Genomic DNA, 26,481 nt, shown 5'->3' with positions numbered 1-26,481 from the left:
GATCACACAGCTAATCACAACACTTCATGCCACCTTGAAAAGTTAAAGGATATATAATATGCATTCAGATCTAAATGCACGTGGTAAACTCTGATTTAGTTAACGGAACAGATGTAGTTTCTAAACGTGAGCATCCTGCCACTCGAGACTTGAACGCTATGTGGCCTCTAACCAGATAATGGGGGTTATTGACAAAAGGAGTGGATACTGGATATGTAAGTAGGAATTGAATTTCAACTCTAACTTCATCGAGCAATATTAGTCGCCAAGGCCAATATAATGAGCATACAGCAATTACATATGCAATTTGGCATACATACTCAATCAGTACGATTTAATGCCTACCTTGAGTTGCTGTTCTACATTACGTTCTAGAGGGTTCCATCGGAAGGCTACATTAAAACATTAGCTGACGGCTGCAAATTGTATCAGTGCAGTGTAAACAAGTTTGTTTATGTAAGACTTGGTTTAAGGAAGCCTTGGGTAACAGTTAGCAGGTTCACCTGACTGTCACCCTCGCAGTTGAAATTGTACACTACTTTATCACAACACTATATCCTTACACGGGTATAAAACTTAGGGTGGACAAAGAAAGGGGGCTATACCATGTAGTATTGGAAATTCATGATGACCCTAGTTGAGACCCTTTTGTTAACGGGCTCTTTTGTTGCATTGTTTGTTTAGTCTGGTTGTTTGACTGACAATAGAAAAGAATAAACAGCCCTTTGAAAGAAGTTGTTCATTTTGTTGTAAGAGCAATTTATATTTGGTACACTCGTGGTTACAAGGTGCTATTTTCTCTTGGTTGTTGAATCATATCCCATCTACAAAACTGTTTGCTTGTTGCTTGATGAAGATGCTTGGTGATGCTTTTAATGCTTGATGATGCTTTTAAGCCTTTTACACAACAATATTTTATTCTCAACAAAATGTTTAGGGTCTTTTCGTATTCTTGGTGTCTCTTGGTATTATTAGTTTTTAAATTCAGAGAACTGAATTGTAACACTTAATCTGTCCATAGCAGAGGGTGATTATTGTCACTGTTCATCGCTTGACAATTTAGCATATGAGGGCGGTAGTGCTGCTGATATCATTGTTTTTTGGTGAGTTCACAATTCACATTTATGTTTATGATTGCTGTAAATTATATTTGGTACAATTGCTGTAAATTCATATTGCATTCTAACTTCTTGCAGTAAGTGAGTAAATCGAATTAAGTTTGAATAAGCTAAAATGCACTGTGAACTGTAAAGAACCAGAGGCACATATTAGGTGCGATGGGTGCGGGATCGCACAATTTACCGTTTTCCGCACATGTCCGCATAATTTATTGTTTTCCGCACATGTCCGCACATTTTGTAATTTTCTGCATATTTCCGCATAATCTAGCATTTTCCGCGTAATTTCGCATAATTTTGAAATTTTCGCGTTAAGATTTTCGAGTGTAAAAACCAAAATATGTTATAGTCGGGCCCTTTTAGGACCGTGACTCAGGCTCTTTCGGGACCCTGACCCAGGCCCTTTTAGGACCGTGACTCAGGCCCTTTCGGGACCCTGACCCAGGCCCTTTTAGGACCGTGATTCAGGCCCTTTCGGGACCGTGACCCAGGCCCTTTTGGAACTCATACCTAGGCCACGTGACCCAGTTACCACGTGACACAGGCCCTTTCGGGACCCTGACCCAGGCCCTTTCGGGACCGTGACCCAGGCCCTTTTGGAACTCATGCCTAGGCCACGTGACCCAGTTACCACGTGACACAGGCCCTTTCGGGACCGTGACCCAGGCCCTTTCGGGACCGTGACCCAGGCCCTTTCGGGACCGTTACCCAGGCCCTTTTGGGACCGTGACCCAGGCCCTTTCGGGACCGTTACCCAGGCCATTTCGGGACCGTGATCCAGGCCCTTAAGACCGTGACCCAGGCCCTTTCGGGACCGTGACCCAGGCCGTTATGAAACCCTCGTCGTTACCATACTTTGATTATAGTTTATCAGTTATCATTCGTAACTTCACCACATCATCTGATTACTCTAAGTCACTGTTCTCAGATAACTGAATCTCAATATAGGTTCAATCATGGTCTTAGTAAAGAACTACACCCTCAGTAACACTTAAACAGACCTATTTTTGATAAGAGCGGCGGTTATACGTTTAGAATTTCCAAAGTTCTTGAGAAAATGCAAAAGAAAACCGCACAATTCCCGCACAAATTTCGAAAAAATCGCCGCACATTTGCCGCATAATTGGTAAAAATTTACCGCAACTTACCGCACATTTTACCTTTATAGTCGGGTGCGGTACCGCATAATTTCGATTTTTTTACCGCACCTAATATGTGCCTCTGTAAAGAACCATGTCAGGTGTAAGTGTAAGCGAGGAAAGGTACGAGTTGACAACTACACCAGCTACAGTGACGAGTACACATGATCGTTACAAACCTGGAGACTACCCTTTCGACATTAGACTTGTCATGAGTCCTGCAACGAAAGATATACAAGATTTTTCTTTCAAATTCTTTAAATTGCAGTCGCCGTGGGGAGGAAATTTTGAAGCACAATTCGTTATTAAAACGGATGGAACAAACTGGAAGAATAGTGGGTTCAACAGCATTGCTAACAACCATAAAATAGCATTTAAACCCGACGTGACTATACCATCTCCAGATTCAGATGGTTTGTATACGGTCGACTTGTTCTTCTCAGAGGACGGCCTGAAAGTTCAGATCATGGGAGTCGAGGTTATAGAAATTGCCGACTCTAGCCTAGCAGCCGAGATAAAGGGTTGGGATGACAGTGTTAGTGATGTAGGGATATCATTCAATCCCATTCCCCAAACGCTCATAGTTCAGGTAAATCTTTACTCGGAAGCGATTATACTCACATCTTATATAAAAGACCCCATTCAACACCGCTATTACGTGTTTTAAGCAATTTTTCGTGATCTTTCAAATAAATCCAAATGTCTTCAGTTGGTTCCAGAACTGTGGTGTCCGACCGGAACTCACATTTTGGGGGAGGTGTGTAAACCCTGCCCTGTAGGCCAGTACTCCACAACAACCAACTCAGAGACCTGCACAGATTGCAGTGATGAAACAACTACTATTTCCACTGGATCTGACTCACAGACAGACTGTATAGGTGGGTTTAGCTTTTTAGCATGATCATCTTCAGGGTTAAGACGTTTATATGCGATAATAGATGTTCTTATCTCAGAAGGTCTTATCTCAGACGTAGGCTTCTCCAATTAACAGTTCTTAAAGCTTTAAATGTATTTCTATTAAATTAACATCGTGATAATTCAGAGGTCTGCACGATACCAACAGTGTCAGGAGCTACAGCAGTAATACCATCTAGTGGAACTGTAGTAGCAGCCTACTCCCGGGTCACTGTAACATGTCAACCGGGGGTTCTGAGCGGGGGAGCGGACATGTTCTACTTTTCCTGTCATCATCCATCCTTTACTGTTTTCGGGAACCCTACTTGTTTAGGTAATTTGGCTTTCAATGTTTGATCATATTTTGAAACACTCGTGCAACACACACTTTCAGCAAAAAAACCTTACATTACAAAAGTAATAAATCATTTGATCCAATGGCAACTTGGTCGTTTAGCTCCGGACAGTCTATGCAACGTCTATGCAACGTCCATGCAACAACAAAAGAACCGTCTATGCAACGTCTATGCAACGTCCCTGCACAATGAACACTCTATGCACACTCCCTGCACGGTCAGTCTATGCAACGTCTATGCAACGTCTATGCAACGTCTATGCAACGTCCCTGCACAGTACCATATGAACACCGGCTACTTTTGTAATAACAGCTCCTCAACTTCACATTACCAACCGGCTACTAACCGGCACTTGAAAAGTGGTCACTAGCCGGCTACTAACCGGCTACTAGCCGGCTAGTGACCACAAAGTGGCTACTAACCGGCTACTAAGCGGTCACTAGCCGGCTATTAGCCGAGCTCTAAAGCAGACCTATTAGTAGCCGGTTCCAAACCGGCTACTAGCCGGCACTTATAAAGCGGTCACTAGCCGGCTACTAACCGGCTACTAACCGGCTAGTAACCACCAAGTGGCTACTAACCGGCTACTAATAGGTCTGCTTTAGAGCTCGGCTAATAGCCGGCTAGTGACCGCTTAGTAGCCGGTTAGTAGCCACTTTGTGGTCACTAGCCGGCTAGTAGCCGGTTAGTAGCCGGCTAGTGACCACTTTTCAAGTGCCGGTTAGTAGCCGGTTGTTAATGTGAAGTTGAGGAGCTGTTATTACAAAAGTGGCTACTAGCCGGCTAGTAGCCGGCTAGTAGCCGGTGTTCATATGGTACTGTGCAGGGACGTTGCATAGACGTTGCATAGACGTTGCATAGACTGACCGTGCAGGGAGTGTGCATAGAGTGTTCATTGTGCAGGGACGTTGCATAGACGTTGCATAGACGGTTCTTTTGTTGTTGCACGGACGTTGGATAGACGTTGCATAGACTGTCCGGAGCTAAACGACCAACTTCCCGATCCAATTGTTTTATCACTCAACAACATCTCTCAACAGGAACATACACAAAAACTGTGATATGTGAAGGGAGAAGGGGATCTATAGCTTGTCCTACCGGACAAATGATCAGAGTACACAAAGTAACCTGGGGAGCTAGCACAGAGGGGGTTTGCAGTAAGACTTCCACATCAGAACAAGTTTGCTCAGAGACACAAACTGCTCAAACAAAGATACACTCTTTGTGCTCAGACAAAACGAGTTGTGAGATAGAGGCTACTGTTAAAGATCTTGGAGACCCTTGTGATCTTGGAGTCCAGAAACAGTTGTATGTCGAACACCAGTGTCTTACCTATCCCCGAGCAGGTAATATTTTTAACGTGATCTGAGGGGTAAAATATTATACAGTATTATTTATGACATATATGAAGCCTAGTCACACTCTGTTGCTTCGCAGCCTTAAACTTTTATGAAAGCAATCTATTTCAGGGTATTTTTGGCAAAGAATTCCAACTAAGAAAAGTACACCTTACGGCATCAAGGATCAGCCACTACAGTTTCGATTCACCCCACTCAAGGGGACCAACACGACAAGAAAGATTAGGTTCATTGATGGGGATAATAAAGTGGGTAGAGTGGAATGGAGTGAAGGTACCAGCAAACTCTCTGAGTGCAAGAAAAAAGAAATTAATGTTGAAAGTAATTGGTACACATTGGCTCACGAATGGACACTGTCGGTTACCAAGGATTTTCTTGTACTCGCTCGGGAAGGTATCCCGCAAGTACGTTGGGATTTTGAGGCGGATGATGATAATAATGACGACGATATTTCGTGCAAAAATACGTGGGCTTCAGACACAGATTTGAGCAAAATAAAGCTAATTATGATGGGACCTGAATTTAACAAGGAGTCTTGGTTTTACACTTCGTGGAGCCCTGCAGGTACAATGATGTTTTCCCATTTCCGGTTTGATTCCCCACCAGCCCATCTAAAATTTCAATTCCATGGTTCAAAAAGTTATTTTCACCAAAAAACAGCAACCACAAATAATGTTTATGCTCAAAAAGCTAATTCTCCATATTTCCAGACTGGAATGTGGTCCAAGATAAGGTTACCTATACTGTAACATTAACTAAAACACCCCTGACCACTCACTACCTGCAAGTCCTGTCCTCGGACACCGGGGGGAATATCGATGTCCTGCTGACTAACTCGGTGACTCAAACTACAGCCGAGTTCAAGGTCACCACAACCACCATGACCTACTGGATCTGGGGCTGCACTGAAGACAACCAGCCATTGGTTGATGGCAAGTGTGAGAGTGGTCTATGGGAGTTTATCATACAGAAGTCATATCTGAAAATGGCATGTGACGGAGTTACGCTGTTGCACTTTGAGTTTTCTAAAGCCCCGGTTGATGACTCAACCGTTTGTACAAACATGTGGGATGTTGATTTTGCGAGCTTTAAGTTTCACGCCGATACAGTTACTGAGAAGTATCGCTTAGTGGAGATCCCTGGAGAGGTGGACCAAGAGGATCCAACTCAATCAACAGATGATATAGGTAAGCTATTTAGCTATGGTAAGATATCTCACAAGCTATCAGTCACTGTATCCGTTGTACATTCTTCAATATTCAGCCACGTTTTGAGTTTCAATAGTAGCACTGTTTTGAAAAAAACATTACATCATGTATAAATCATAATATCTTATTTCCGCATTCCTTTCACGTTCAAGTTCAAGGTATCTGCAATACATTGTATAATATGTATATGTGTGCATGTTTTGATTTGAAAGTTATTTGTTATATAGCTGTTCAGCATGTGCCTCCTATCAAGATAAGATTAACTCAGATATCAGATAGCAACTGAACTGGAGGAGAAGGAGAGTATAGCAACATTGTTAAAATGCAATTATAAAATTAACAAATCAAATCAAATTTTTCACGGACATAATTATTTACGCTCATGACCGCCCAAAAATTTCCAAGAAAGTCTGAAAAATTGTTGTGATTTCTTAATCAGTGTTCTACTCTTTTTCTGGACCCTAGAATGTGACTGAGGAGTGATAATATTTTTCCTAGTATACTAATAAGCTAATATAGTAATTTGACCAAAACCCATAATCATGGGTAGAGTGAAACACTGCCAGTGTTTCTCTTTCCCAAACAAAAGGAAATGATATTAATTTGAATAACCGTCAGCAAATTCAAAATGATTCCGATAATGAAATCGGTCGCTCGCTTTTCCCATTCATTCACGGCTTACGAATTATAATAAGTTTCGATTAATTACATTAATCACATGCTGTAAACATCTCTTTGGGTTGCTTTTGGGTCGATACCTAGTATTTCGGGATAAGGGTGGTAGTTAGTGTCCAATTAGCTGATGTGTATTGAATCTCTATTGCCGAATACAGCTGCCTTCGGGTATTTCTTCTTAAACTATTACAATTGTAAATGAATGGGAAAAGTTAAGCGAGCGACCGATTTCATTATCACTGGCCAAATAACTTAATAAGGGATAATGTGTATCTTCGCAGAAAACATAAATTGTTTCAACTGGAAGGAGGATCCCCAGGGTCTCGAATACAGAGGGTTCAGGAACACAACGGAAAGTGGGCTTGTCTGCCAGAAGTGGACCTTGCAGACACCAAATTCACATACTAGGACTCCACAAAAGTAACCTTACTGTTCAGGGAATTTATTTAACTACTAACTTAGACCAGTTGATTGATAATATTCATTATATTCATTAAATTTAATGATTATCCTCATATTTTCTACTGATTGCTCACTCAGTCACCCCGACGCTGGGCTGGGAGATCACAACTTCTGTAGGAACCCAGACCATGAGAAAGGCGGGCCATGGTGTTACAACTCACAAGGGAAAGAACCAAGATGGAAATATTGTGGAATATCTAACTGTGCTGCGGTCAATAGTAAGATAGATTTTAGCTAGATATTAACACACTTTTGATTACTTTCCGGTTTAAAAAAGGAAGTTACACTCGGTTTCACCCTCATAACAATTCACTTCATTTTTGGTCATTATTCGCTTACAATAATATAATAATTTCTGTGTTGGAGAATATTTCATTTAATCGACTATTAACAGCTTACCTAGTAGGATCCCCATTTCCAATAAAGGAAAACAGTACAAGTACATGGAACTGGGCTCATGATGGTAGAACTAATAACGGGGTCCTTGAGTTGCTTGGTGACGGGGCTGTAAAGTGGAACAATGGTGACAGACACGGTAGTTGGGGACTCAGAGACAATGGCATAATCCTGGGTACCACCTTTAACGGTTTTTATCATGAGCTGAGGTACGAAGATGGGATAGCGACCCTGGTAATACCAAAAAGATCCCCTCCCAGCACTATGACACTGATATCAGTTATAACAGGTATTGATCTTTTCCACCCTGTAGTACTTTTGCCAGATTACACTATAACATTAAATAACAGGTATTGTGATTCACTCACAGCCACAAGGTTCGGTTTAGTAATTTAAGTTTGACGGCTCAATGGCTTATGCGTCTGAGATGTGTTTTACAAAAAGTACACATGGAGATGGTTATTATTACACAACGTTTGTTACAGATCACACTCTCATTCCTTCCAGGTCTCTAAACACACACTCTAAATACCTAACATTCTTTATCATAACCAACTCATATATTTTGTATCTTTATATAATGCATGGCTGTTCAGCTGTTGTCAATGTTATATGATTGCAATGATCAAAATAACTGCAATATGATGACAATGATTACAATGATTACAACGTTTTATGTTTATAATACAGATATAAATCATTGTCACTCATTAACTCATTAACTCAGATATCGGTCCACAGGTAATTACAGGGACAATATACCAACTTATACCCGTATGTGTGATGTCAGATGTGTGCATATCACACATACGGGCTATCCATTTATTAGGTTGATGACTTGGTTCATATTAACTTACCGTTATCTTCTGTAACTGTGACACAGATCGCCTGAATCATCAATTGCGGTGATCACTTAAATTTACACCGTTTCCCTGTTAGCAGGAATTTACCATCAACAACTGAACTATACTTACACCAAACCCAAATACAGGTCTATAGGAATGGTCACATTTTTAATATTGATAATCAATACCACACAATTGATTATCGAGTATACTAAAATATTAATGGTAATTGATAATGGACAGGGTTTATTTAATCGACGGGTATTTAGTAAAAGGAGAATTTATAGCAAACTTTCTCGGACTTCTGGCTTTTATAATGTATAAGTTCTATTTATAATTGCTTTTTTCCCTTTCTTTTCTTTTGCAGCATTTAATGCATTTATTAATTTAATCGTGTTTTATTTTTATCGTAATACTGTAGATTATCATTTGTTTTCGCTCTTTTGAGTGGGTCGATCATATAATTGACGTTTTGGGACAAAGTGAGAGTCTCTCACTTTGTCCCAAAATATCAATTATATAATACTGTAGAGTTGACAAAAATTTGAAGAAGTTGAAAGTGATAAGTTGAAAATGATATCAATTTTTACAGAAATCAAATATATTTTACACAAAAAATAATGTCATATCATCAAAATTAATCAAACTCAATCTTCAAAAAAAAACCATTCCGTTACCAAATATATTTATAAATAGTACATACAGTCATACAATGTAAGAAACTTGTGTCACGAACTGAAATGGTTTGCACGAACTTTATCTATGGTTTGTAACCCCCCCCCCCCCCCCCCCCCCCGTGTTTATCTATGTCCACAGATACTCATACTCCGGATCTTCACCACGAAACTCCCCCCAAAATATCTTCACATCCATCACGAACGTTTTAACTTTCAACCTCAAAAAAGTCCTGGTGTTTCTCTGAAAGAGAAGAATGCAGCTGTTTACAGTGCACTGCAAACACATGAATGTAGTGCTGAGATACAGTTCATCACAAAGAAGGAGGTTAGTAAAAGTCCAATGTTCATCTTCTCTGTCTTCTCCGATCTCATCTCCACTTCCAGGGCATGTGAATGTATTATTCCAGGGACCCTCGAAGTACACTCTCGTGGCAACTGTCACAACAAAATAAGAGTAAGAAATTACCACGTTTAATGTGATAATGAGGCAGGCTCTACTTGCAGCTAAGAATATTGGGAAGTTAATCTTATATTTGTTTAGCCAGATTCTAGCTTGGGAGTAAATGGACAGGCAAAGAATTGAAAAGATCAATAAACACTCAAATATGTCCTTAGCTTCGACCCCAGTAGCTTGAAAAAGCCGCCTAGGTTCTGAATGTTTTCCAAGAAGGTACCTGTAGAGAACAGAAAGTCCTCCGTAGAAATAAGCCAAGGTCACAATCACCCGGGAAACTAACTTGAGTTTCCTTAGCACATGCAGAGCAGACAGCTCAATCCACAAGATCGTCATCAGACAAAGACCAAAAACCAGCACAATGTTTGCGTCAAAGGTGAAGTTGTTAACATATCTCCCAAACTCATGCCCATTCTTCCCCCAAAATTCAACGGAACGATGATCCGTGTCGTTCCACAAGTTTACCGAGATCTTTATACCGACTGCAGCGTTCAATAGGTCCACGATGACAATGTTGAAGTAGATGAGGGCGGAGGGAGAATTGAGGAAGCCAGTCTTGAGGAAGACGAAGAGGTTGGTTAGACTCAGAGGGATGTTTATGGCGGTTATTGTTGGAAGGAAGTACTGAAGAAATATGTTGGTCGAGGTCTCCAGGGTAGAGTGACCGGTAGAGTTAACAATGTCGGTGATGAGTGGTTGAGCTGCGAAAAACATTCCTGATAGCTTCACAAACAAAAATAGGAAAGAGTAAAGTAAACTAAGCTATCATAATGTCTTGAGAACATTTATATAACCTAAGGCATTATATATTAGGCAAAAGACAAAATATTCCTAGTGGAAGGTCACGTGGGAACTATGACCAATACTCAGAATTGTAATTGAAGCTCAGGTTTCACATATTTTTGCATACCTATCACTGTTAGCTGTGAATTGTGATGCGGCATATTGCAGTTGGTCGAGTGATCTGCTGAAGCTCAGAAGCTGTACCATGTACTAAGTACATCATTTCATACATTCGAGTTTCCGTAACACTTTCAATAACGTCTTTGATCAGACGAGTCACAAAACACAACGTCATCCGGCCTACTTCAGATTTGACGGATCAGACCTGTAAAGTAGACCACTATTATCATGATCAGGTCCCACTCAATTCAGCTAATTACCGTAGCGGTAGAGATTGCCTCTTCGTCTGCCAAATACGGTGCTCATTTTATTGACAAAGAACTAATTGACACGACAACTAGGCAATCTAGCCATTGTCAGTTGCCAAGCTGGGCCAATTGATCCTTGACATTGAAATTATGGTAGTAAGGACCTCTATTATTATAATTCTTGTGAGTCGTTTCTCTGGCCTACTCAATTCAGCTAATCACGGTAAAGACAACCTCTTCGTTTGCCAAATGCGTTGCTCATTTTAATTTTTATTGACAAAGAACTAGAATCGGTAATTTAGTCATTGTCAATTGAATACCAGATGCCAAACTGATCCAATTCTTAAATATTGAAATTATGGTGATAAGGACCTCTATAAATTATTCATATTGTTTGTCACATTCCTTGCGAAGTGTACAAAATAGCAGTAATCAGCCGAGGGGATCAGGGGGGTTTCCAAATTATTCCGCTAGTGTAATTTGACACGATAGCTATGTGTAAATCTGATTACGGAGGGTGGCGGTTAAAAATTGTCCAAAATTGATTGCGTAATAATATGTGAACGACTCTTTATTCGATTTTACTTTTCTAATCGCTTTTTTTTCTTTTTTTAAAGACATATAACGAGTCCCAGTCTAGGCATTTTTCCTCGATTTGCCATAAACTAACACAATGACCTCTGTTCCAAACTAGTTTATTGAATGCTGAAGTTGGATTGAGTGAAACGTCTTTTAGATTAAATAGTTATAAATTGAAATTAATAGTAATCTCTTTTCGCTCTTATGAGTGGGTCGATCATATAATTTGATATAGTTGGGGACGAAGTGAGAGTCTGCACTTACTGTTTAAAACAAACTAAACACTGAGTGGAGAGTCTCACTTCGTTCCCAACTATCAAATTTGAAATTATAAATGGAAATTAGTTGAATAAATGGTCCGGTCAATAATACTCATCATACTTGGAAATCTTCTTTTTGGAAATTTCGCAGTCTCCGGTAAGCATTATATTTAGTTTTTAGTTTTGTTTTGCAATTCAGCCAAATAAATAAAAATAAAATAAATAAAAATAAAAATTGCAGTTCAAATTCACAAAAATGATCAAAAATCAGTACGGTGAGCGCGAATATACATTAACAAATTGATTATTTGCAATTGCCAGGACTCAGTGGCGAAACGACCGCCACCCCCGCTACCCCCGCTATGCGGGAGGGCGGCACCTTAGGGAGACCAGCAGCTGGAAGAGATAAGAAATGGAGAGATGATTGGAGATGTGGTGTCAACTTTACATTAGACGGGTCAGACGAGGCCGCAGAGTGTGACCCTTATCCTCGTATTGATACTGTAAGTACTTTTTAATTAATGAGTTGTCTGCATCATCATTCAATAAAATGACATCAGAAATCATTGGGGTAACAATCTATCCATACTCAAAGCTGCTGGATTGAGAGAATGCTATAAAAATAAATTCTTAAAAATTAACCGCGTTACAATTTCACGAAAGAAAAATCGAATATAATAATTAAAATACGAGTAAAAAAGTCATGGAGATGAGTTAATGACGATGAGTAGGAGACGGGAGGTAATTACTAGGACTTCTTTTCAGGAGGATGTCGAAGGTGAAAGGATTCTGTGAGGTACTTTCCAAATTCTGTTGCATGGAATGAGTTCATGATGGCTACATATTCTTTGAGCATTATGAGGCTTTTAAGGTTGTCTGAGAGGTTGGACCGGATGGAGTTGTAGCTGGGGCATTCATTTATGACGTGGTCCTCGGTTTCAAGGATAGGTGTTTCAAAGAATGGTAGTTCTTCGAAGAACCGCATGACGACGGTGTCTGAGGAGCAGCAAAAGCGACATGTTTTCAGTGCTGTGTTGTAGCGATCTCCAGTGCATGTAGCGACCTTTCTCAATCCTCAGATCGTGACTGCTAGATCGAAGTTTCGCAACATGTGTCGACTATAGTAATAGAGTGGACGACTTAGTCGGTAAAGTCACATCTCCAAATCTCACTTTTACAAGGGAATTATCGACAACATGACCTTAACTTAGTAACGATATAAACTGGGTTCCATTTCAGTTTACACAGTCACTATCCAGACGGCTCCCGGAGAAGTATATAGACATTCAGGAACTAGGAGTGATCTCTATGTAACCCTCCTCGGAAATATGCAGCCAAACGGTTAAGCTGGTTCATCAAATATGTCAAATCGGCAAGTTTGTGAAATGCGGGTTGCATAAAATAAAACACGCGTCGCGTGATATAAAACTACAATATATAGACACGAGGTACGATAAACCGGGGTACGGTTATATAAGCATTTATCCTAAATTTTCCTTTAACCCAGATATCAACAAAGAACAACTGTTAAATTGTATATATTAAAGTTAAATTTTAATCAAACTGATAGTTATAGTCATCGTAGGTTTCAACATTTCATTTACAAAATTAATACCACGGTGGTTATCACCACAGCATAAATGCTGTTCTAGATATTCATTTTTCAAAAAACAGTAATTAAACATCACATACCAAACGTAAATACAGATTGAAGGATTGATAAGGCTAGATCACAATTCTTTTACTAAAAACAGAAATAATTCACTGATGAAATGACTCACTGGTATTCGAAACAGTGAAACTCTCTGATTGAGACGAGTTCGAGGTGTCCTCAGAGGAGGATCCAGTAGCAGAAGTATCAGGTGACAGAGGGTCTATCACAACAGTCTTGTAATATGGCCTCTGATCCGGGAGCAGCCCAGAGGTATCCACTACCTCAGGTGAGTCAACTAGTGAGTCTTGAGGTTCTAACACATTATCCGTAGACAAATTAGTTAAGGTAAATATGTTAGGGCCATCATAAAGTGGAGATATGTTTGTGCTTGGTTGCACAGTGTTACTCACGTCGGCTTCTGAATCTGTTGGGGATGTTTCTGAATCTGTGACGTAACTAAAAAAATCAAAGGGCCTTGACCTCTCGAATATGGCTCCTATCTTTGCATTAAGTCCATCGGTTGGAGAGGTTATATTTACTTTTTTATTTTGAAGGTAGGCAAGGGTGTTTGCAGAGAAGCTGGTTCTGATTGGCCTGATGAAACCAAGAGGTGATCTAGGTCGCGGTGTGAACGTTCGAACAGGTTCTGGGGTTTCTTCTTCGTTCATTGAACTGTCAGTTTTGTCGGAAGAAGTTGAAATAGAACTGTTGTTTTCAAAAATCTCTTTTTCCTCAGAGTTAATTACATCTGACTCAGATACAACTTTCTCTGACTCCAGAAGTGGACCATGTTTTGGAAGTTCCAATTCTTCTACGAACGCTGGGTTCTTAGCTGTATCGGTAGTAGCAAAGACAGAATTGTTATTTTTAGAAAGTTTGTTCCCCTCAGAATTCAACACAGTCGATTCGAATTTAACTTTTTCAGACTTTGAGGGAATGTTTTTTGTTTTGATACCAACATGAGGCTTCTCTTTTATTAATTCGCGGGAAAATCCCGAAAATTTGTCAACAACAGCTACTCCACAAGATTCGTTTGTTTCTTTTTCTGATGAAAGACATACCTTATCTACAGCATGCTCAACACTTTCGTCTTCTTGACGAGTGGAAGACATGAAACTAAACGATTTTGTTCGCGAGAATAGAGCATCATCGTCAATCTTTAGTGGGTCTGAATCCTCACTTAAAGAATTAGTAAGAAGTTTGATTTCACTGTTCAGATCTTTATCAGACAACAATTTCTCGTGAGACTCAAATTGTTTGAGGTCTAAGGGCTCCTCTTTTATAGAGCTCATACTGATTGATGATGTAGTGTTTTCTAGATCAATCTCTTCCTGCTCAATAATAAATTGTAGCTCAGCAATCACTTCCTCCTCATTAAGGCCACCTTTAAAAGGTTCTGGTGCATCTATGTTCGTTTGTAGCTTATTATTAGAAGTCCCTGGTCTTTCCTTCGTTTGTATCTCAGAGTTTTCTTCAATAAATTCGTTGCGATTTCCTAGATCAGCATCACAATAAACCATTTCTGGAATCTTAGCCATAGAATCAGCACCAAGTGATGACTTTGACTCTGTATTGGACTGAGTATCATTTTGTGAACCAGATTCAGAAGAAACAGTTGTCTTAGTTTGATACTTTGAAGCAAAGATACATTTTTTTGGCAATTTCGCACGATAACCAGGATTGATCCCGATCGTATTTGACTCCATATCTGAATCTGATGTTCGATTTGTTGTTACCCTTCTTTCATACTCCCTGAAGGATATCATGCTTGCTTCATCACTTGATGAGGAAATACGATGCCGACCAGAAGATGAGTATTTGTTACTTGTTTTTTTACGATTTCCTTTCTTTGTGTTCGTTTTCAACTTCGGAGAATGCCACTGAAATTAACAACATTATTTTAGCCATATTATGTATTCTATCATCGCATCTCCCAGTGAAAAAGTACATAAACAAATCTCTGAAAGTATCCGATCCAATTATTGAAGCATTGAAGCTGAACCCATTTTTATTACGAGGTTACTTACTGAAGATTTTAGCTTATTTTTGAACTTCGGAGTCATCACAGGATTTTTATAGAACTGCAAAAACATCGGTTAGAAAGTTAGCCGCATAAGAACTAAACTGTATTGTATTGAAGGTGAATATTACTGATATCAAAACATAATGAATAATTGTAACTTACGTCCGCTAATTCCATGCAAGTTGGTGGTCTCTCCAGGTTGAAAGTTATCTGGTGAAGTTGAACTAGACAATGTCTTCGACCCGGACTTATTGATCTTGCTCGAGGAAATTTTATATCTCTAGGATCTCGTGACCTAATTCGATTCCTGAAAATTTAAAACTGGTTAAAAATGGTGCTATGGCCCGATATTACGGGGCATTGTAATGTGTATTATAAAGTGTATTATAAGCAGGTAAGGGTGATGGATAATATTACCAACACCACTGAGAATTAGTCTTGATTCTTTTTAAATACTCCATACCTTATTTCCCGAAATGAGGGCTTCTCAGTTATGACAATATTCTTTTCGGGTCTCATGACCTCAAACTCTGATTCAGAACTGATCAGAGCTGATTCGGAACTGATCTGTGTACAATCGAATAAGGTATCATCAGCACCATCCTCACTATCTATTTTGTACCTGATTTTTAAAGTTTTCTTAGAGATATGGAACTTGATAACAAGCTTCAACTTATACACTAATAGTGTATACGTAATACATTTAGAATTTAACTATGTCAAGTTACAAGTACATAATCACTGCGTAAGTCATTTGATATTGAGATAAGAATCTCATCTAAGTAAGACTAACCTGTGACTAATGTTCTGGAAATTATTTGGCTCCCTGCCCCTCCGCATGGGCGAGTTTCTCTCCTGATATGGTACAACACTCTTTATATTTTCCTTCCCACGAGTCCGTTCAACTTTGATATCTGGAGATTTCTTCAGATTTCGTGAATTTTCTTGAGCTTGTAATCGTCCTCTAGCAGATTTTCTCAGATAGTCATGTCTCGTAAATAATACCGAAGGTTCGCTACAACTGTCGCTTTCACTTTGTCTCCGAAGAGAGTACTTTGATTTGTTTCGTCCATTTGGACTCTGATGACCGTGGTTCTGTAAGGAGTTCTGTGTTTCATTATCGCTATCACTCAGTCGATGTAGTTGTGTCTTATCTTTTCCCTGAGAGTGAGGTCCGTGATTTCCACTTATAACTCCCATAGATTTAGAGCGACTCACTTTTCTTCCCCCAGATTTTGATATTGCAGATTGTGAGCTGGATCTTATAACTTGATTTGCACGAACGTTCATGTTTCGTTTGGATATCGGAGGACCTTTTCTGGTCTGAAGGACGTTGTCTGGTCTATCTCGATGCTTTTCCCGGGTCTCCATAGATCGTCTTATTGTAGCATTTGATATTTCATGTTTGGATTCTCTGGATGGAGATCTACTGGACACTGGTGATAATCGCAAAGAAAAGTCATTGGAAGAAGATCGTTTCAGTGAATTTGATCTTTTCTCCCGGGAATCCGTGTACCTAACAGCAGAATTTGCTGGTTCATTACGAGATAACCTCGCATTTCTTGGCAATGTAGCCGTACTGTATGACTTCCTAATACTTTTTTTCCTGAATGAACCCTGAGATGTCATTGGACTCTTCTCAACACTGCCTGGAGTTAACGTAGTAGAGCTGGATCTTGGTAATTCCCTGTGAGAGTTAGCAGCGAAACTTTTGGATCTGGAGATGTTGTCTGTACTGTTGGAACTATTTGAACGAGCAAGAATAGCCCTGGTTCCAGGTGCCATAACAGAGGCTCTTCTGCTGACCCGCGGCAGGGTGCCATAGTGCCTGAAAATTACACCATTTCAATCAATCGTATTTGAACACTCAATTGATTATCATTTACGAAAATCAAGCGTTACATTTTAGCCACCCAAAGTTACACTAAAATTATTTTGATATAAAACTAATGAAAACAAATGTATTTCGATCTAAATAATTATTGATATGCATTTTTATGGAAGGCTGAGAATCTAGCAAATTGAAACCTATCATTACATTGTGGCTAATGATCACTGTATCGCAGTTGTAATGATGTTAAAACACGTACGATGATGGCGAGGAAGAGGAAGACTTCTTCCAGTCAGCAGGTCCATATCTGGGAATCTTCTTTATCTCAGTGTTCCGTAAACCAGAACCCTTCCCGATGAATGATGAAATTCCTTAACAAATTAGTAAAATAAGTTATGCAATAATTAGCCGCAAAAAACCGAGGATAGCTAATGCAAAAGAAATGTGTTTTATAAGTTTATAGTTTGCAAATCATTTTATACAATATACCTGTTCCTCGATGAATTAAGTTCTGAGAGCCTAAGTCCCACCTTCTTGGTTTGCCCCAGGGCGAGGCCATACAGTCATATCCTTCAGTTAAATCTTGAAGAATACCTTTTATACTTTTACTTATAAAACAAATCCAAGAAAAACTATTTTACTGATATCTTCAAACGGCGTATTTATTGAAGTAGAAGGACTTAAAATAAAGCTAATTGGAGACAATACATATGAATACATGTTTTTCGAGAGGAAGAAAATGTATTCCACGAATCATGATCCACAACATGAACAAATGTCGACATCAGGATAATGCACAATACCGTCAATCTGCACACTGAATGCGGCACATGGAGCGGCACCAGAATAACATTGGCAAGATAATATGAATTAAACGTTTAATGTTCAAATCATCGTTTAACAAAAAGTGCTAGCCTAGCGAATAAAAATGATTCAATTCTAGTTAATAATGCCTGGTAATTGTTATTATAATATTTAAATTTCTAAATGAGTGTGCGAGCGTTAACAACTTTCCAAAACCTAAGCTAATCAAGCAACAGCATATAATTGATATAACACGCAGAGTTTACCTCCTTAGCTATATGTAACGAACTTAAATCTTAACTGCATACCTTACTCGGGAATATTATAGCGGGTTAATTTATGACTGGGAAAATTAATAACCGGTAAAAATATGGCGGAATTTCCCAAAACCCGCCAAATTATCCCGGTCATGTATTTACCGGTGGCCGACCTTTCAAGTTTTTTTTCAGAGGTCAACAAATTTTCAACCGAAATTTCTGTTATTTCAATTTACAGTTACTGATATTACTCAGAAATAGAAAAAAAGACACGTCTAGTATTTAAAGGAAAATAAATCTATAGCAATAATAAGTCAAATCTTCATTAAAGCGTATTCTCATTCTCATTATCGCTAATGTCCCCTCCATTATCATTATTGATATCCCCCTGCTGCTGACCGTCAAATTCGAAGTTGTATTGTTGTTTTAACAAGACTTTCATTTTGTCCGCTAATGGGGCTACTGCTCTGAAGGTCAGCCGGAGCTTAATTTCCTGCCCACCGCTTGGTATTGGGGAACGTCTTGGCTTTGCATCTTCAACTGCTCCAGTAATCAATCCACCGTGGACCATGAAATAGTGGCACAGTCTACTCACTTTATGGGCAAGAAAAGTGAGAATCACGGTCCACCCTGAAATCTGATTTCTATAACCAAATTGTGAATTTTATAACGAAATTATGGTAGCAACCGCCAATAAAGTTACAGCCCTCCATCCACTGCTTCAAAAGTCTTCTCTAGCACATATGAGACTTCAGGTAAAATATGATGATCACCACCCCCTTGGAACCCCATAATCTGAGTCGGCGGGTTTTTTTATGACTGGTAAAATTTTTGACCGGGAAAAATATGGCGGAATCTTCCAAAACCCACCACTTTATCCCGGTTATAATAATCCCGAGTAAGGTATTGTACAAAATCAAGCAAGGCAAGAAAATAGGGATCAGAGAAGGAGGGATCGGAGAAAAGTAAAGAAAGAGAGAATGGAAGGATCGGAGAAAAGTAAAGAAAGAGAAGGGAGGGATCGGAGAAAAGTAAAGGAGGAGAGAAGGAGGGATCGGAACAAAGTAAAGAAAGAGAGAAGGAGGGATCGGAGAAAAGTAAAGAAAAAGAGAAGGAGGGATCGGAGAAAAGTAAAGAAGGAGAGAAGGAGGGATCGGAGAAAAGTAAAGAAGGAGAGAAGGAGGGATCGGAGAAATGTAATGAAGGAGAGAAGGAGGGATCGGAGAAAAGTAAAGAAAGAGAGAAGGTGGGATCGGAGCAAAGTAAAGAAAGAGAGAAGGAGGGATCGGAGAAAAGTAAAGATTAAGAAGGAGAGAAGGAGGGATCGGAGAAAAGTAAAGAAGGAGAGAAGGGAGGGATCGGATTAAAGTAAAGAAGGACGGAAAACCGATTACAAATAGTGTTTAGGCACCAGTTAATACTCCTGAAACTTGTGAAAAGTGTCCAATATGCCACAAATAAAGGCAGTGTAGTTGTACGGAACCGAGGATATTAGACTGAGGAAAAGGGAGAGTGTACATTAGACGGTGGAGATCACTGGTAACTACTAATTGATGAATTGTTACCGTCAGTACTTCACATCAGAATTGGCGCAGGTTTAACTATATACATTGTGCCGCTAAGACAAAATAAAGATACTTGGCTTGGTTTCAGTGGCGTAACGTTGCTGTTAGTGTTGGCGCCCCCCGCTGAAAAAGCGCCCCCTCCCCTGTTAGTGTTGGCGCCCCTCCCTAAAATTTAACGAATTAGATGATTTTACAGGATACGCCGGTAAAATCTCTAAAAAAGTGTGTTTCTAGAGCTAAACACGCAGTTTTGCTAGTACCATAGTAAAGTTTTTCCAAATTGTCCCACATTCAAACGACAATTTGGCGCCCCCCCCCCCCCCCCCCCCCCTAAGATTGCGCCCCCTCCCCCGCACGGCGGGGCCCTTCGTTACACCACTGCTTGGTTTGATCTTGTAATCTTATAGGGCAGTAAATTACGGGTTTCAATCGTGATAAGTTGGTTGTTAGATGCTCACAATTAAAACGCAAAGTATATGAATTGTTGAAGTACGCATTCTTTATTTTAATCACTGAAATAACAACATCACTATCAAATAACTTAAACTTAAGATAAAACAGATCGGCTATATATAGTATATAAATTTAAAATAGTTTTCTCAACCCCCGACTAGTGTACTTCGTGGTTTTAAATTTATCGAATTCAATTATTTAAAAATAAAATATTCTGCTTCGATGACGATAAAATCAGTTTGTTCCCTTCAATTTCACACTTATTTACATTCATCATTTTAACGCCATGTAATCCGCCAATTCGTTACATTCATACTTCATTTTAACTAGGTTAGAAATGTTTATAGTTTTTAGTTATTTACAAAAAATTAAGTCCAATGCCAACATTTTGAAAACCTAACAGCCAAGATGTTATCCCGGTGAGTTACTAGAATAAGTCCTGATACATGCAGGTGGGGCCGGAGACCAGGAACCAGAGGCACTGCATCTGATGGAGCGAGGTCCGTGTAGTTCGTAGCCCATTCTACACCTGCAAAACCGAGGCGTTTACAATTGGTTATAGTCTATGTCAGTTAAGGGGGGTTCAGCCTGACATTTTTTGTGAAACTTGATTCTGACATAGCAGTTGGCCAACGAATTAGGACCTGTGACCAAACTTTTGAGGGGGTCCCGGACCCCAACCGACCAAAACCCAGATTTTAGGATTTCTACGTGTTGAAAAATGAAAAAGCCTCAGGCTTTTTGATGAAGTCCCTTTCGCGAAAATCGCAAACTGAGATATGGGCAGTTTTCTTCATTTTAGTGGTCTTTTGGTCGTAATTTCCACATTTCTATAAATATTAAGCAACATCGTATTCATGATCTCAAATTATTTGTTATATAGTAGTGTTGAAAGTAAGTAGTGCAGTTGAAAGTGTCAAAAATTTGGTGCGTATGCCCAAATATGGGCATATGGTTTTTGGCTCATAACTTAGTCATTTTTTGTCCAATCTGGATGAAAATTCATAATGGACATATGGGTTTTGTGGATGTTAAGGTGATTTAGCCAAACTCGGCCAAATCGGGCTCAAATATGGGCGCTGCTGCACTGCTATGCCAGAATCAAGTTTCACAAAAATTTGAGGCTGAAATAAAAGTTTTATATTAAGAACATCACACAAAAGGGCTTGGCCAATTTTATTTTCCTAGTCTGAATTATTATATTGGGCTCCGAATTTTATTCAGTTCTATAATATCTATATAACTTTTAGAGTCCCCAAAAAATGTGCAGCCTCTACTATGAAATGCAGGTGATTGGCTCATATTCTCCATAATTGACCAAACTATAAACAAAAAAGGAAGTTTTTAGAGGAAATCGCTCAGTTAACTTGACAGATAACTCGTATAAGGCAGGTACCTGAAGTAAGCTCTAGCTCTGAAAGATCGGATCAGCATGATTATAATCCCATTCTCAGGTCTGGTGAGGTGAGGACACTTCACTGGGATACACATAGGTGCATCTGGGGGGTCCCAATATCCTCTATCACTACACCTTAACTCTGCTACCCCTGACGGAGTGTTGGATATTATTACATTGGAATCTACAGTATAAGTAGGGCGGTCTAATTGATGTGGGATAACCATGGCCAAACCTCATCAAAGTACCACAGTTGATAATAATTTTCGAATCACTTATATGTTTTAAATAATCCCCTCCAGGTTGATAATAGTGTTTAAAACGAAGAGATACAATTCGTTGTAATTAACTCTTCTCCAATCTTCCAATTAGTTAAGCGATTTCCTTACCTATAAGTTCGTAGCCGTAATAACATTTATAAACTGCGGTATCTCCACAGTTTGCTCCCCACCTAACATACCTGTAAAAGAGATTGTAAGGGAATTAAAAGTCGGCCGGTGCTTCTTTTTAAAATAGAAAAAGGTCAGAATCAAGAATATGCCCCTGCCCGTCGGTGGTCGGTACAGAAAAAGAATGTAGAATGTAGATTCTCGTACGATTTATAAATACAGTAAACCCCGTTTTTGGAAAGCCGCAGCAAATTTGGGTTCGCATGGTAAATTAGTGTTTTACTGTATCTGTCATCAGATGAAACTGATAGATCTTTTACCTACCCGTTATTAATCTGGAAAGGTTTGGAGCAGGACACAGGAGAACAAGTAGGGTCTGAATGTGACCACGTGCTGTTCGGTAGACATTCACTCGACACACTCCCTCCTGATGGAGAGTAACATTCCGGACACAAAAATGTTACACGTGCTCCACACGCCTTGCTATGACGCGGGGGGTCTACTTTAACACGTGGGTCCGTTGTTCGGAGTCTGGGGCAGGGAATCTGGCAGTAATCCAATTTGTTACCAATACAGTACCACTCACCGCAACCGTTGTAAGCACCTAGACAATATCTGAGGGAGGGTAGGTAATGTGGATATTATAGCTGTTAATTGAGCGATAATTTACGAATTGGCTGTTAATTGAGCTGATTAATAGAATGTAATTAAGAATTTATTTATAATGAATATTTATATTATAATTTGCCCGCAGAATTGAAAAGCTCCAGCCTCAACGGGTTAATATAATTTATTAATATAGACATTGATGGCCATTGGCCCAGCGCCTAAATTAAAATATTATCAGTCGAAAATAGAATTCAATAATTACTCCAAGACTGAATAAATGTGAAATTAATCTGTCATTTCAACTGAATTAACTCGGACACAAATTAGAAGTTACAGTTGCGACGCGGTAATGGCGATGTTTAATGTGTTCCATATGTGGCATTTTATAAGAAATTTGGCGGTAAAATATGCACGGAGCCAGTGAACATGTAATAAACAAGGTAATGTAAAATAACATAATATATAATTATTTATATAACAAATTAAAGTGGCATATAAAGAAATATTAAGACACCGGTGTCGAGATTGTCCACATCTGTTGCAACTTTTCGGCATCCACTCCGACCAGCCACTAGTCGCGAAGCTACAAGAGTGGTACTGGTAGTTGAAACTTGGCTGAAACATTTGCAAATTACTGGTTGTACTGTTATTAGGTTAGTTTGTAGGAAAGTTTGAATCGATGTCAGGTTTGAAACTCAAACAAAGTGGATTTTCTTACTTATCCAATCAAATATTTCGAGACGATGTTTCATTGTTAATAGGGACAAATTGGTATTTCAATACCAGACAAACTCGATGATAAAGTTCCATTCATGTCACGCGATATAGAAACCCAAATATGAAACTGAATTATAAAGGAAGATGTCAAACCTGCTGGTGATAACCTAGATGGTAGACTGGTACGTTCTCTGTGAAACTGAACTGGGCTAACAAGTCTCCAGGTAAGAGGAGAAAGATGAAGCCAAGGGTGACAAGAAGAAGAGTACTCATTCAAATAAAACTTTCGGTACTCTGGAAGTTAACATACTTACAGAAGAAAAATAATTTGGTATTTTGATGTGTGACGTGATCACTAAAATAGGTTTGCAAGCAGAATCAAATTATGTATAGTTTTTGTAAAATTGTGCGTGGTCAACCGATCTTAGCCGATCAAAGAAAACCTATCGAATTTTAACTCACAACACGCCAAACTCTACGACTCTGGCTTCTTCTTAATAACTAACATTTGACAGTAAAAATATTTACCAATTAATACAAATAAATAGCTAACCTGTGACTGCAGCTCAGAATCAAGCCTGCTTCTGCCGAGGTTCAGAGGGAAAGATGTGGTGAAGCATGACAGTATAACGGCTTGTTGATTTCTCGTTAATTACAGCAGTGTAAACGGGAACCAGGAAGCAGACTGCTAACAGATGTGAAGGGGGTTATGAAATGGAGTAAATCAGGTTAAAGGAATGTGCAGCTGCGCCTATCACAGTAACAACAAAACTAAACAGTTCGGTGGGTGGGACAGCAAAGTAAAGGAAGAAAAATCAAAGCGTTAATCGTGATGATTATATCTATAAACCTAGAAATGCTGATATGATATACGTCATTGTGAGTGCTTGGGTAGAAAAAATAAAATACATATTTTCGTCAAGATTTATAATAATACTATAAGTATAGATTGATTAACGAGAAACATATTTCTGCGCTTCAATAAACCGATTCGAAAGTGCGAGCTGTTAAAGAATTTAATTTTAAAGGAATTTGCCGAACAGCTATGCAAGATTTTTATTGTATGTATGCTCAGGAGTGCCAAACAAATGAGATATTTTAAAAATTACAGAACAAAATTACACAAGAAATCAAGAAATAGCGCGGTCCGGGGCCTGCAACATGAGCTCGAAATATGTCACACTTGGAGATAATTAGAGGTTAATCCGTTTCATGACCACATCTAGTTTTTGCAACCCTCTAGATGCCATGTGAGATTCGCAAAACTTCAAATGTGGCAAGAGTACTTTCTCCAAATTTTTCATGCAGTTTCAACTGCAATCTTATTATGGATCAAAAGCTATAATACAATGTAATATTTTATTATTATTGAATGTTACCATTGAAAAAGTTTTCAGGTGTGCTGGGATTAAGTCTATTGAAACTTTCATCGGTTCGGCTAGACTAAGGTGGTTAAACAGACACGTTGTCAGAATGCCAGAGACACGGTTTCCCAATTTTTTACAGGATTGGAAACCAAACTATGGAAAGAGACTGAGAGGACGACCCCGCAAAGGCTGGATGGCCTGTGTACTCGAGGAGGCGGCTGACTTTACAGATGTCGATAACATCAGCAGAGACGCAGTAAAACAGTTAGCTCTAAAACGAGTGGAATGGAGGACCATATTACTCCGTAGAAGAGATGTGTGTGATGCAGGCCACTCCAACGACTAGGAGGAGACCTCTTCATGTGGCATGTATGTATGTTATATTGACATACAGTTACCGTATATCATGATAGTAGTATGACTATAATCGAACATAAATTGATGCACGTAATATAATGAGTGTCCATGAACAAGGAGACCAGTCGTATATGTTTATTACTAATAATATAATTACAAGCAACAAATTAGCACGTGGTATTCATTAATTCAAATAATTGCTCTAATAAGAGTTCAAATCGTGCACTGGAATCTCCTAGATAGGAAATTGACAAATCGGCTTTCTATTTCTGGTGAAATGATTCGAGCACAGTGCCAAGACAATTATAGCAGCACGAAAGCTGATATAATGTTATAATTGACTCTGCCAATTACCGATGACATCGTAATTGACAATCAAATACCTGATAATCACACCTGATGCAATACATTGGAACCTGAGTTTCCTGGTTTATTCAATGCTTGTGATAACCATTGTGGCCTATAATAATTAGATTTTCAACCAGTCCCAGGTGTGTCGCCTGCATCACTATAATTCGTAGTTACAAACACAAAAATCACCCTGATTTTTTGTTAAAACTTAATTTCGAGATAGCAGTTGACCAACAAACTAGGACCGGTGACCGAACTTTTGAGGGAGTCCCGGACCCCAACCACCAAACGGTGGCCGGTGTCTGCGGGGCAGCCACGCCCATATTTGGTCCAAATTAGGCCCAATTTAGCCGAATATCCTGAACATGCCTAAACCCCAGGTTTTAAGTGCTATACTTGTAGATAGTGATCCCCTAAACTCGTATATGAATCTTCATTAAGATTGGGAAAAAAATGACTGAGTTATGAGTTAAAAACTATATGTCCATATTTGGGCATAATCACCAAATTCGATCGATTTTGGCCCATAAATTGGTCAAATATCAATATTTTTGAATATTGAAACCAACTTTATATAACAGGTAAGCCTAAACTACACATTCTCTATGATTATCAGCTCAATATCTACCTAACTGTGGATTCTGTATTCAAATAATTGTAAAAAATTAACAAAATCGCCCATAGGGTACTTTCAATAATTTTCGTGAAATTTTCAGAATCAACGTAGAATCGCATTTCGATCTTAAAACGTAGTACAGTTACAAGTTTACAACGTACGGAACACAGAAGTGAAGCGAGATACACAGTAAAGTGCAAGTATTTCGTTCATGCATTGTGCAAGGGGCTAAACAGTGACCACAAATCACGTACTATAACAAAATGAAGGAACATGATTTAACGAGCAACTGCTGCTCGTATCACAGCAACTGTCCAACATTAACAAAGTGAGGGACTGTCCACATTATAACAAAGTGCTGCTAACTTTTATGGCGCATATACAAATTCAAGTTTCAGTATATATCTACTCCAATCTACATCACGTTATTCACGTGCTTAACATTCACTTTAGTTCATTTTTATAAGAGAATCAGTGATATTAAGATACTTGAGACTGAAAACTATTGATACTAGACTCT

General features: G+C 39.1%; 3 protein-coding genes across 5 annotated transcripts; 1 reads left to right on the top strand and 2 right to left on the bottom strand.

Annotated features, from left to right (window-relative positions):
- Positions 1–1,019: 1,019 nt before the first annotated feature.
- Positions 1,020–8,862, top strand: LOC134821166 (uncharacterized). Of its 3 annotated transcripts, none has more exons than XM_063831840.1 (10): positions 1,020–1,103; positions 2,359–2,846; positions 2,967–3,135; positions 3,300–3,485; positions 4,548–4,853; positions 4,977–5,429; positions 5,576–6,052; positions 7,030–7,168; positions 7,289–7,428; positions 7,614–8,862. In XM_063831840.1, the coding sequence occupies exons 1-10, from the start codon at positions 1,067–1,069 to the stop codon at positions 8,000–8,002; spliced, it is 2,784 nt and encodes a 927-aa protein (XP_063687910.1). In that variant the 5' UTR covers positions 1,020–1,066; the 3' UTR covers positions 8,003–8,862. The 3 variants fall into 3 exon arrangements, with proteins under 3 accessions (XP_063687910.1, XP_063687917.1, XP_063687926.1); XM_063831847.1 differs by having other exon boundaries at positions 7,617–8,861; XM_063831856.1 differs by lacking the exon at positions 7,030–7,168 and having other exon boundaries at positions 7,614–8,831.
- A 4,244-nt stretch (positions 8,863–13,106) lies between these two features.
- On the bottom strand, positions 13,107–17,668 carry LOC134815452 (uncharacterized). Its single transcript, XM_063823988.1, has 7 exons — positions 17,570–17,668; positions 17,340–17,451; positions 16,043–17,077; positions 15,713–15,871; positions 15,412–15,556; positions 15,254–15,307; positions 13,107–15,106 (listed from the first exon to the last, which is right to left on the bottom strand). The coding sequence occupies exons 1-7, from the start codon at positions 17,637–17,639 to the stop codon at positions 13,334–13,336; spliced, it is 3,348 nt and encodes a 1,115-aa protein (XP_063680058.1). The 5' UTR covers positions 17,640–17,668; the 3' UTR covers positions 13,107–13,333.
- A 2,513-nt stretch (positions 17,669–20,181) lies between these two features.
- LOC134820628 (E-selectin-like) lies at positions 20,182–24,053 on the bottom strand. Its single transcript, XM_063831133.1, has 7 exons — positions 23,824–24,053; positions 23,424–23,564; positions 23,068–23,168; positions 22,269–22,559; positions 21,945–22,015; positions 21,556–21,706; positions 20,182–20,688 (listed from the first exon to the last, which is right to left on the bottom strand). Exons 2-7 carry the CDS (start codon positions 23,541–23,543, stop codon positions 20,571–20,573), a joined length of 852 nt encoding a protein of 283 aa, XP_063687203.1. The 5' UTR covers positions 23,544–23,564; positions 23,824–24,053; the 3' UTR covers positions 20,182–20,570.
- Positions 24,054–26,481: the final 2,428 nt, after the last annotated feature.

This window comes from Bolinopsis microptera, chromosome 1, assembly GCF_026151205.1.
Source record: "Bolinopsis microptera isolate Bmic1 chromosome 1, MBARI_Bmic_1.0, whole genome shotgun sequence".
NCBI classification, from domain to species: Eukaryota; Metazoa; Ctenophora; class Tentaculata; order Lobata; family Bolinopsidae; genus Bolinopsis; species Bolinopsis microptera.
The sequence above is the reverse complement of the archived record's forward strand: the minus strand, read 5'-3'. Positions and strand labels throughout refer to the sequence as shown.

Coding starts and splice junctions, on each gene's coding strand:
- LOC134821166 (XM_063831840.1), top strand. CDS start 1,067: ATGAGGGCGGTAGTGCTGCTGATATCATTGTTTTTTG. Junction 2,847..2,966: donor CCCAAACGCTCATAGTTCAG/GTAAATCTTTAC, acceptor AAATGTCTTCAG/TTGGTTCCAGAACTGTGGTG. Junction 6,053..7,029: donor TCAATCAACAGATGATATAG/GTAAGCTATTTA, acceptor GTATCTTCGCAG/AAAACATAAATTGTTTCAAC.
- LOC134815452 (XM_063823988.1), bottom strand. CDS start 17,639: ATGGCCTCGCCCTGGGGCAAACCAAGAAGGTGGGACTTAGGCTCTCAG. Junction 17,452..17,569: donor CTTAATTCATCGAGGAACAG/GTATATTGTATA, acceptor TAATTTGTTAAG/GAATTTCATCATTCATCGGG. Junction 15,872..16,042: donor TTCCAGAACATTAGTCACAG/GTTAGTCTTACT, acceptor TTTAAAAATCAG/GTACAAAATAGATAGTGAGG.
- LOC134820628 (XM_063831133.1), bottom strand. CDS start 23,543: ATGAGTACTCTTCTTCTTGTCACCCTTGGCTTCATCTTTCTCCTCTTA. Junction 23,169..23,423: donor ATCTAGGTTATCACCAGCAG/GTTTGACATCTT, acceptor CAAATGTTTCAG/CCAAGTTTCAACTACCAGTA. Junction 21,707..21,944: donor TTACGGCTACGAACTTATAG/GTAAGGAAATCG, acceptor ACACTCCGTCAG/GGGTAGCAGAGTTAAGGTGT.